Below are 12,430 nucleotides of genomic sequence, written 5' to 3'. Positions count from 1 at the left end.
ACATGGGTTTCACAGATTCCAGAGTCTTTATGAGAGGAAAGAAAAATGGAACAATTTATAAACAGTGACACCAATTACGTGTAATTTCTCAGAATATCTTTTTCCTGTGTGAATCCCCTGTTCAAAGATCACCTAAGATGCTAAAAAGGTTGGGCTCTGGAATCCATATTTAATGGAAATTACATAATTATACACCATTCAAACAATTTTCTAATTGCCTGATGGATAAGTTATCTATCCAGTTTTACATTGTCTCATGAATCATTATTTCAGTCCATATACAAAAGAAAAGAGACTGAAAGAATATATTCCATGTAGTTCAGAATAAACTCAGCTGCCTGTAGCCTGAAAAGACTTTTACTGAAGCAAATCAGGATGATGGAAGTTCTACACTGGCATCTTATTTGTACCCAAATGCCCACAGAAGGCTGAGGCTCCCTCAAGGAGGGCGGGCTGAGCTTCAGCGCAGCCGGCAGGTGCATGCTGGCTCCGCCCGCGGCCGGGTCCGTCCCACTGCGCGGCGCCCCCAGGACTCTTCCGATACCGCCCTGGAGTCAAAACATATCCCCCACGAAAGGCAACGACGATGCTTAGCAAAATATTGTTTACATGACTTAATAAGCCTCCAGAAGGATGATGTTCTTGAAATGGCATTAATAAACAGCATAGAAAAAACCAAATGAATTAGTGATTTCTACAAAAATAAAATAGAACAAAGGTATATACCAGAAAAATAGTCAAGAACAGCATTTAAGTCACTTTACAACTTAACATTTCTTGACAAGTCTTCACAATTTAAATTCTCATGATTAAGGCTAAACGTTTAGAAGTAAAAAAGAGTTCATTCTTACAAGGAAAATTTAAAAATGTTTTCTCCTAAGATCTCTGTATTTCCTCCTTTGTCATGTGGCTATACAGAGCCACATTCTTCAGAGGTATTCTACTGTCTGTACAATGTCTGAGGGGGGATAATTTCAGCTAAAAAGTCATCTTCATTCTCTATCCCAATAGCACAGCGTATCTTCTATCCACTCCAAAAAAGCCATGTCATATTTATTGTACGTTAAAACAAAGTTACTAAAACAACACTAGTCCACTCCTTAAGATACACAGAGAATTGAGATCGTGTTCTGAATCTTCGTATAATTTTACCTGCAATGTTTCCAACTTGTAGAGGCCAGTGGCTCTGAAAAGGCACAGTTCCTAATGCATTTTTATTTTCTATCATGTTTGTATTTTACAAAACTATCTTCCAACTTTTTACTTCGCTGCATTTTCCCTTCTCCCATTTTTCAGACTTGCCCATCTATGCCATCACTGTTCATCTGTGTGTCGCCTCTGTTACATCCCATCTCCAGACCTGCGTGAGTGGCAGGGAGACCCCTCAGCCTGGCATCAGACATGACGCACACACCGTGCAGGGTCCAACTGCCGCGATTCCCCGACCGTGAGACACAGTGCGATCCCCCCTCCACTGCTTCAGGTTCAGCAAAGGAGCACCTTACTTTTTATCGGATTGGTTTTTTTTATTAACCCAGAGACTTGAAAACTGAAAATTTCGTCAATCAAATTCTAATTTACTCTAAACAATGTCAGACAGCTATTTTGATTTATTATCACAACAAATAAACTGACTGAATCTATTAGTGGTTTTACTGCTTAGATACAAAATGCCAGGGTCAAAAGGCTCACTACTGAATTTAGAAAATTCAGACCCAATTAAAGTGGGTTGTTTCCAATCCATAGGGAATAACTTCAAAAAATCAGAGTTGAACAACTTCAGTAAACTGTATTTCTATTACCTTCACAGTTGCATTTCTACTCATGTGTGCCTGAATTTTGGAGTTGGAAGACCTGGAGTTATATCTGATCCCTACCACTTACTGGCTGTGAAAACCACTAGCTGTGTAAGTTAATTAACCTTTCTAAACCCTCAGTTTTTCTCATCTGTAAAATTAGGATAATATCCTCCTTGCAAAAATGTAAGGTTCAAATGGGATCACCTATGTAAGAGCATAACAGTGTAAGAATTGTTAGTGATCAAAACAGAGTATTACTAAAAAGCAACAAACCAAATAACGTCGAGGCTCCTATCCTAGGGGAAAACTCTGGTATTCGGGGTGGGAGGGCGGACCGGCGACCTGACACAGTCTGGCCCCTCCTCTCCCTTTTCCTTTGGGTTTCATCCCAAGGATACCAACTGTTCCACTCTTCTTGTAAGCTTTTCAAGTTTGGGTGGAGTTCTGTGTCTTTTACTAAGTGCAGATCTTTCTATAAAATATTAATATGCATTTCTCTATAACTGGTTGTATAGGAATACGTGGACACAAAAGGTCATGAGCAAAAGCAATGTAAAGGTTATACACAATAACCAGGAGAAAGGGAAAATAATAATTTTGAGATGAATATTTGTTGGTCTTGCCTACCAGCATCTCTTCCTCATTTTTGTGGAAAGAAAGCCCCATCGCGTTATCCTTTGGATGAACCCTGCTGTCAGCCCCCCACACACCCCTGCACTCCCCGCACCCCCAGCTCTCCCCATGCCCCCACACCCCCTGCACCCCCAGCCTTCCCAGCACCCCCCACACCCCCAGCCCTCCCCACAACCCCCATCCTCCCAGCGCCCCCCACTGGATCCCCACCCCCCACCCAATGTCCCCCCCCCATGCTCCTGTCCTGCTTTGGTTGGTTGGATTGGCTGTTTTATCGCTTGCACCTAAAAGAATGCTAACGTATTTAGGATTGTTTGCAAGATGACGAATAATCATGATCTTCCCAAAGGGTGGTTCATGTACATGGAGAACATTTTTTAAAAAGTACTGACAGCAATAACAGATAATCCCGTTATTTCATGGATATCACTGCGTAGGCATGAAACTAATTTTTTTTAAAAATGAGTTGACTAGCACTAGATACACAAAAATTAATTAATGTTATTAGTAATACCCAGATAACAAGAACCATGAAGTCATAATTGAATGATGTAGGAAACTGTATTACCCAGGAGTCAACAGAGAACCATCTCCTGCACATGGACCCCCCTTCCCACCTGCAATTATAAGGCACAACGAAGCAAGGGCAGACCGAGGTGGGCCATCCGGCGAACCGGACTCGGCGGTACTGTGAGCAGGGAAGTGGGCCACCAAGGGGGGGGAGGACTGGGAAAACCGCAGGGTGTCATTGCCCCATCTTTCTGGTTGGAGTCCTCCCCCAGTCACTGAGTCTCTGCCAGTCATGAGCTTCCTTGAAAGAGCACTCAAGGGTGACAGATGTGAAGGAGCATTTCTCCCACACCACTTCTGAGCTGCTGCATCAGAGGACAGCCGGCCGCGGGGAACTCGGGGGACAGTCTTGCTTGGGCTGATTTGGATGGAGCCTTACTTCAGTGAACAGCTGGGTTTCCAACCCCCGGCTGGGCCTCCAGCGGAAAGGTCACCACTTTAATCTCATGCTCTGCCCTCAGGGAGTGTTTACCAACCTTTATTGGACAACGTGCTTTGTCAGACGTGAACACAGTGTCTTTAGCACTAGGCAGACAGGCCTGGAAACTGGAGGCCAATTTTATTACAAATGAGTTTGTCAAAATGTATGTGCAGGGGTTGATGAAATGTAAGCCTTGAGAACTTGACTTTTTTTTTCTTAGTTTAAAAGTCAAAGAATGCCAGGAGAACTCATTTGTTTATTCTATATATTCTTGGTCAGAAATTGAAGCAAGTTTTGTTATAAATGGTGCTAAATGTATCAAGAAAGGCCAGTTCATCCAATTTCAGTTCCAGTATTCTCTAAGCCAGTGGTTCTCAATCTTGGCTGTGTAGGAAAATTTATCAGAGAAGTTTTTTTTTAATGCTGATAGCAAGACTCCATCTATCAATTGTATCGCAATCTCAGGTGGAAGGGGTGTAGGTCAAAATACGTTTTGTCATTGTATTTTAAAGTGTCAAATAAACAATTTAACTATAACAATTTTTGTAGCTTTTCCATTTCTTGCTGTTTGCAAAATGCCGGGGCTCTTTTAACAGTGAATGGATGCGAGCAGGGCTTCTCTCGGCCTCTGAACAGCTCTGTCTCAGCTCCGCCCCCAGGGCCCGGCCTAGCTGGTCCCCACTGATGTCGGTGCTGTTCACCTCCTGGATCCCCCAAGTCGCCCCTGGATGCTGCTGGTGGGGTACCGATGGCCATAAACCCGCAACTTCCTTTCTGTGGGGGTCTCTCTCCCCTCCCCTTGAACCTGGGTTGACTCACACCTGTGCACACCATTGGGATACAGAGAACTGATGCTGCAGGCACAGGTCTAGTCCGGAGGAGCCCCAAACCACCATTTAGGAAGCCTGACTACTACTACCTGATGGAGAGAGACCACAGGGAGAGGTCCTGGAGTTAAGCGGAGGGGGAGTCCTGGCTGTGCCCAGCCTTCCCGCCACTCCTACTAAGACGGTCCCCATTAGAGTGAGGCCATCCTGAACCTTCTAGCCCAGCCCAGCTGGGTGACCCCAGTTACCACTATGTGGGGCAGAAGGATCCCTGTCTGAATCCCTGACCTACGATACTGCAAAAGGTAATACAGTGTGGCTGCCTAAGCCTCTGAGCTACAGGGCAGCTTGTGACGCAGCCACAGGTAAGAGCTCGAGTGTGGTCCCGCTAACCAGCAGCGGCGTCTGGGAGCTTAACAGACACGCAGATTCTTGGCTCGGCCCAGACCTACTGAAGCGGGGTCTGCATTCAGGAAGATCCCTGGGGTGTCTGCATGCACACTGAAGCTTGGGAAGTGCCAGAATCCTTAGCTGTGGCTGCCAAAGAAACTCTAGGCAAGCTTCAGTTTGAGAGTCCGGTTCCCAAGTCAAATGAACAAAATGAGCATTCTTGATTCATAGCAAACTCCACACATCAAATTCCCTTTGTACCGGGTGTGGTGCAGGCCCTGCGAGGGTGCTCCTTAGCTGCTGAGCTATCCCGACAGCTCCCCCAAAGGCAGACCAAGTTGTAAACCACTCTGAGATTCCCAAGGAGCCTTCAAAGACCTGAGACTCTAACTCTTAATTGAATGGATGGAAAGAGGTAAAAAGAAACACTGCACCACCCTGACTAAAAAGTGGGATGGGGAGGACCTCGTGTCTACTTTTAACAGATTAAGTTACAAGAAAACAAAATGCTACATGTATTATAGTTTCTTTGCATTACTTTTTTCTACTCAAGCTTTGTTTTGCATCAACATAAGGCCATTATTTGAACAAGAGCTAGCAGCTCATTCAGGGCGGTTTGTTACACAGCACAATTCCAACAGGTCTGAGCACCAGCTACTCCCTCGAAGTTGTGGTGGGTGCTAAGGATACAGACATGAAGATAAGACCCAGCCTGCCCTCAGGGTGCAGCCCAGTGAAGGAGATGGACCCGCAGATGTGTAATCTCAGTGAAATACACATGGTCCCCAACTTACAATGTTTCGATTTGTAATTTTTCAACTTTACAATGGCATGAAAGTGATACACCTCTCCACAGAAATGATACTTTGGATTTTGAATTGTGATCTTTCCTGAGCCGGTGACGTGCGGTGAGACCTTCCCTCGTGATGCTGGACGGGGCGGCCCCGCGGCTCCCAGGTGGCCAGGCCACCACCAGGGCCCACAGCCGATGCACCCCCAGCCTTTCTGCACCTGATTTTCACTTTCAGCACAGGATTCAATACATTACATGAAAATCAGCACTTTATTATTAAATAGGCTGCGTGTGAGACGGCTGTGCCCAGTGTGGGTTCAGGTGAGCATTCTGAGCACGTGCGAGGTGGGCCGGGCCGAGCTGCGATGTTCAGGAGGTTAGGTGTATTAAATGGATTTCCAACTTAGAATGGGTTTATCAGGGCATAACCCCATCATAAGTCAAGGAAGATCTGCACAGGAAATGCATATAATTTTGTGACTGGTAGGTATCTTAAAGAATTTCAAGTAATCATCCTTTAATGTCTGAATAATAAAATAGTAAATTTAGAGCCTTTAGTAACAGGAAGTCCCTGCCTCCGAGGCAGCCCACTGCATTTCTGAACAGCTCAACTTCACTGCTCCCTCATGTTTAACTAAAAACGAGGTCCCTCTTCTCCCTGCATCTGGGCTAACAACCACAGGACACGCAGAACCAGAGGTGCCTGTCTGATGGCCCGTCCGTTCTCTGTGCACAGAGGCCTCTATGTGGAGAGAGGGGCTGAGAAGACAGATCCAAAGGGATCAAGATGGAAATCATGCTGAGTCCGTTATAAACACAAACTGAAGAGAAATGAAAGGAGAAGCAGACGGAAGAAAGAAGCCAATAAGATAAGAGTGCCCTGTGTAAGTTTCTTCAGCGGGTCATCCGACTCAGAGCAGCACACAGACGCCCGCAGGACGCCTGGGGCATCGCAGTGTTGATGCCGCAGCTTTAATCAGTATTTTTTGACTCCCTACTGAGCGCTAAATTAGGAAAACATTTAGGGAAATCAGCTCCTTATAGGGACTTCTATTTCATGTAGTGGACGTAGCCTCCTAGAATGACTCAGGCACATAGATTTCATTTCACAAAACAGTCTTACCTTTACAAACTTTGCAACAGCTGTGGGACAGGGTAATCTGATGAGACTCTGCGCAATCCAAGACGGGGCAGCCTGGACTCTCAGCCAGCTTCATGCTTTGGTCCTGTCAGACAGCAGAAAACAAAGGCTTCAAACCTCTCCACTAGGACCTACTAAGAAGTTTCCAGATCCAGCGTCCAAGAGGGCTCTTCTGAGATGAGGGCAGAATTGCCATCCTGAGACCCTCTGCACAGGCCACAAGCTTGCTTGCTAAGTGACATGGCATCGCCACGGGGAATGGCTGTGCGCCGCACTGCGGCTGTGCCTGCACCGTGCCGGACATCTGGGTGGTCCGAGATTCCTGCTAGTTCTAGAGCACGCTGCACACCCAGGTGACACCATGGCAGAGACACAGCTTGAAACAGACCCACAGCACCCGTGGAAACAGCCGCAAGTAAAACCAAGTTTCTAAATATTCTCATTCAAAGTTCTCTAAACTGTTGGAGATTCTCAGGAATCTTGGGAATCCACAAAATGGTACAGAGAATGGAAGTAGAATTTATGTCCATTGTGAATAAATGCCTTGCATATTTTCTGGCATGCAATTAGCACTCAGAAGTATTTCTTGAATGAATGAATAAATCAATATAAAATGACTATAGTTCAAGCAACCAAAATCCTTCTCAAGGAAAAACCAAAATACAAAACACTTCTCTGATAAAAGCAAATATCTGGCTTCTATACTATAAACCTCCAATCTGGAAAAAGCAAGGGTCATTAATGATGTCCTACTATACTGACCAGCACGTAAGTAATAAAGAGCTGTTGGAACTCACGGGCTTCCATTTTAATATTGCTCAACAGCTTAGATTCTGAGATGCCACTTCTGTAAGTACCCCTTTTACAGAACAAGTCCTCATTTTAGCATCTCCCTCTCCCTGGCTTATCCGTGGAAAGGCCCTTCTCTAAATCATCAAAACCTCTTATCAGGAGAACGGCAGGTCACGTATACAGAGAAGTCAAATGCTAGTTTTCCTTCAGTTTGACAGTAATATCCATTCTGGTAATCTTATTTTCACATCCACAGGGTTTTTCTGTTACTATTAAAGTCACAGGCCCCCCAGAACACGTGTTCAAGGCCACAAAACTGACAGTGAAGGAACAATAAAGGACTGAAATTGGGAACCCAGGACATGGGAGCATGACAGGGCTGTCAGTTACGCACAGGTGTGAACACAGGGGCTAAGGGGCCTCAAGGGAGAAGAAGTAATGGAAGCCCTTAATGTCAAGAACTACAAAAGTTCATGCTAATCCCGCAGAACTGTGCTGTACCATCAGCAGCCTCTAGCCACATGATGCTTTCAACACCGTAAATGTAAAATGCAGACACCATTTTGAAGGCTTAGCATGACAAAAGATTTTAAAATAACTACATGTTAAAAATGGTAATACTTTGGCTATATGGTGTTAAACATGGAAAATTTAGCCTAATAAAAATTACGTTTGTGACTTGTATGATATTTTTTATTGGTCAGCACAGTATTAAGGGGTTAGGGAATGGTGTCTTGTTTGAGTAAAAAAAGGTAATATTTATTATTTGCTTAATATTTACCAAGTACCTGCCTCTACAGGCTCCTCTCTAAATCAATTTTTAAAGTAAAGTCATTTTATAGCTATTTTAAAATCAAGTGGGCAACTATCCCAGCAAATTTCTATACCATAATTATCAATATTATGGAACAAACTGATCAAATGAAAAGAATACACACACATACACGTTAGGGAGAGGAACTTCAAATGCCCTCAAGGTTTTTAATTAGAGCTGATATTTCAAAGTTGGAGGTTTACCATTAGAAACCAGCTGAAAAAAGTTTTCTGTCTTCCCTAAAGTAACTTTTCTCTGATTTCTTTGTTTCCATTTGGAGTCATTAGCGCTCACTCTAGGTCTTCCAATCATTGTATTTATCGTGGACCTACTCCACCAAAGCCACACTGGTGTAGGGACATTAATAATAAATCCGTCTTGAAATACAGGTTCAGCAACTCGTGTTAATGTTCCTACACGTCAGCTTCCTTATCTTTAAGATGGCAACCGAGACCACAGGACGGCCAGTTCAAAGCCAAAAGGAGAAGCTAGAACACTCTGGAATGGGCATGAAGAAATCAGAGCTTTCACGTTCCAGGAATCGAATCTGTCACTGTCACAATCTTGCCTCTATTGTCTCCTCCTGGTTTACCCAAAAGGACTTCCAACTTAAGATGAAGTGTACAGCTCACTTCCACCGGTTCATATTGGTAAAATTCTTAGGATTTTCCTTTCCCCAGCACTATCATATAAATGCTCACGGTTGACTGGTGGGTGACGCTAGCAGAGTAAACCATTTATCTTAGTTTTCTACGTAACCTATACCTCTTGAGTCATCCCCAAAACCAATGTATGGGAAGCATTTAAAGAGGAAAATTAAGGACCAAATGTAAATGCAGCCCTAAAGTGGACACTTTCTATGTAGACAGTTTCCTTTAAAGAGAACATGGCTTGATATACATTATAGTTTATAAAAGGCAAATATGAAAAGTATTATGAACACATTTACTCTTTGAATTAGCAGGTGAAAGAGGAGAGAGAAGAATCTTCATTTCCTTCAGAAGCAAACTTCAAGAGACCATGGCAGAAAATTCATTAAGAATTCCCCTTCAAATTGTTTAAAATATTCTCACCAAGGGGATTAAGATCAAATTCGTCTCACTTCCATCCAATAGCTAATTTTTATTGGGTAAGTTTTATGCTTTGCTTTCCACTGCACATCACTCACATGGATCAAAAGCCATGAGTGACAACAGTCTGCCTGACTTTATCTACATTTTCTTCACAACAGCAAACAAGGACAATTTGAATTTGGAAACTATGACAACTTCACGGAACTTCCACTGGATATAGCAACATTTTTAGTTACTCTGAAAATTATTTTATAACATTAATTTACATGTCTGCAAAAGTAATGGAAATTTTTGTACATTTGAACTACACCCTCAATTTTCTCTTTGCCTCAGAAGTTTTAAAAGTATTACAAGGATGAGCTTTTAGAGAAACATTTTCTGTGTTTATATGATTGAAGGAATTTTGAAAGACCCATGAAGATTTGCCTACCTTGCACTCATAAAGAACACAAGCTCCAGAAGAGGAATAGACGGTATTTCTCTCTCCTTCAAAGTAGGTTCGTCCTTGAAACTGGCATATTGCTTTGGAATAAAAAAAATACATACATTTATTTTTCTTCAGAAAAATATTTCAGAGGCATTCAGATCATTTTGCAACAATTTTGCTTGTTCTTACGCCTTTTCAAGGGGCTTGAGAATCTATAAACCTAAATTCAATCTAACATGAGGCCCACGCAGGCTCCAGCATTGTCATGTCCACTAAGCTCACAGAGTAGAATACGGTACAAAAAGGATAAGAACAATGGCGAGTCAGAATTAGACTGAGAAAAGGGGAGCCAGTGAGCAGACTTGCAGCCAATTTCCTGGCAGCGAGATGACAACCTACTGAGGGTGTGGTAAGCAAGTGCTCAGAGCAGCTGAAGCCAGGGGCAGCATAAATACAGGAGAAGTTCATTTTTACAGACAATTAAAGAATTTTAAAATGAAACTAGAAAGAAGCTGTTTCAATTCCAGCATATACATGTAAACTGTAGGTGTCCTGGGTTAGTACTACTTTGTCTGTGAGTGCACACCGATCAGAGGGTGTGGAGAGCTCTTTGCGGGGCCTGCCTCACCTCCACCACAATCCAACTTTTAAAACAGAACTTCAGATGTGATAGGGAAACACTTCCAATTGGTGAAAATGCATAGAAAGTATCATATACTTTTTGAGACTTTGAAAATATTTGCAATTCACACAAACATTTTACCAACAAGAATTGTTTGTTTGCTTTGAAATGAAGGCTTCACACTACCAAGGTGACCTACACAGAGAGTTACTCTGAAGCTAATGAAGCTCGGCCTTCAGCATCCCTCTCTGGCTTAGACCCTGAAGACTCTGAACCCCCTTCTGCATTGAAAGGCACCCCACACTGTACACGTTTTGGACCCCGCAGCACCTAGAGAAAGGCCATTGGAAATGACCATCTCTGATAGGAAAAGATGTAAGTGGTTTGTTAGCCTGTTTCCTAAATCCAATTCTCATTTTAACAACACAGACTTTATAAAATGGATGTGTACATTTTCTTTTAATTCCATGGTATGAATTTGAAAAAGTCTTTCCCTCTTCAGAATTTATATATTTCTATTACCTTTAAAATCATTGGGTTATCTAAGTGTCCATCAGTAGATGAATGGATAAAGAAGATGTGGTACATACACAATGGAATATTACTCAGCCATAAGAAAACAAATCCTACCATTTGCAACAACATGGATGGAGCTAGAGGGTATTATGCTCAGTGAAATAAGCCAGGTGGAGAAAGACAAATACCAAATGATTTCACTCATATGTGGAGTATAAGAACAGAGAAAAAACTGAAGGAACAAAACAGCAGCAGAATCACAGAACCCAAGAATGGACAACAGCTACCAAAGGGAAAGGGACTGGGAAGGATGGGTGGGAAGGGAGGGATAAGGGTGGGGGAAAGAAATGGGGCCTTATGGTTAGCATGAATAATGTGGGGGGGGGGCACAGGGAGGGCTGTGCAACACAGAGAAGACAAGTAGTGATTCTACAGCATCTTACTACGCTGATGGACAGTGACTGTAATGGAGTTTGCGGGGGGAACTTGGTGAAGGGGGGAGCCTAGTAAACATAATGTTTCTCATGTAATTGTAGATTACTGTTACCAAAATAAAATAATAAAAATAAAAAAATCATTGGGTTATCTTATTAGCACTCTGCCCTAATAAATAAGATTTTTGCTTATTTCACGATATGTGGAATCTTAAAACAAAACAAAACAAAATGAACAAAAGAGCAGTAGACTCACAGACACTGAGAAGGGATTAGTATTACTATGGGGAGGAGCTGGGTAGGGGTTGGTGGGTGAAATAGGTGAAGGGGATAAAGAGACACAAAATCTCAACCATAACATAAGTTAGTCACGGGGATGGTAGTGCAGCATGCAGAATATGGCCAATGGTTCTGTAACATCTTCTATGTTGACAGATGGTAACTGCACTAGAGGGGGTGAGGATTTAATAATATGGGTAACTGTTGAACCACTGTGTTGTATATTTGAAACTGATATAATATTGTATATCAACAATATTGAAAAAATAAAGAATCCATAGAGATCCCAATGGATCAATTGAAAATTATAAGCAATAAGGTATTACAGTAAAGTGTATGGATACAAAAAAAATACATGAAAATCAATAGCTTCTTGATATGAGCAAAAATTAGGCTATAAAATGAGAAATGAGATAACCATCATAATGACAAAATAATCATGCTGGGTAACTAAACGTTAAGATGGAGCATACATTTTCCACTTTACCAGTTTTTATCACTATCTTTTCATTTCTTCAACATAGAACAGCTTCTGTTTATTCTCATACTTCCAATGTTGTTTATCCATATGGAGTTAAAAAAGAACACTTCTGAAATTATTTTTAAATCCATATCTCTGTCAGTTAAGGAAAAGTTAGAAGAGGGCACCTGTTTTCAATAAAATGGGAGCGAAAGCAAATTTTTCTCATTTGTAGGAATGAAATCTACTCCTGTGTAATTATTGGGCAGATAAAATAAGACTGTTAAAGAACATACCACATGAGGCTGTCATGAAACACCCCATAGTTAGCTCTATAGCCAGCATCTAAGAAAAAATAGATGGTCTGAAAACCAGAGAGGATTTCATCAGTGTTTATTTCTGAATGGACATCAAGTAAGTGGACTGCTGTGGACGTCGC

At 42.3% G+C, this 12,430-nt stretch overlaps 1 protein-coding gene across 2 annotated transcripts in view; it reads right to left on the bottom strand.

Annotated features, from left to right (window-relative positions):
- The window catches only part of NELL2 (neural EGFL like 2), a 253,190-nt gene that overhangs the window by 133,381 nt on the left and 107,379 nt on the right, over positions 1-12,430 (bottom strand). For both annotated transcript variants that reach the window (XM_037009597.2, XM_037009594.2), the window contains exons 10-11: positions 9,684-9,775; positions 6,557-6,659 (exon numbers count right to left, since the gene is read on the bottom strand). In XM_037009597.2, coding sequence (XP_036865492.2) covers positions 6,557-6,659; positions 9,684-9,775 — 195 coding nt within the window. The remainder of the gene's footprint in view (positions 1-6,556; positions 6,660-9,683; positions 9,776-12,430) is intronic.

The sequence above is a fragment of the Manis javanica genome, chromosome 15 (genome assembly GCF_040802235.1).
Source record: "Manis javanica isolate MJ-LG chromosome 15, MJ_LKY, whole genome shotgun sequence".
NCBI classification, from domain to species: Eukaryota; Metazoa; Chordata; class Mammalia; order Pholidota; family Manidae; genus Manis; species Manis javanica.
The sequence above is the reverse complement of the archived record's forward strand: the minus strand, read 5'-3'. Positions and strand labels throughout refer to the sequence as shown.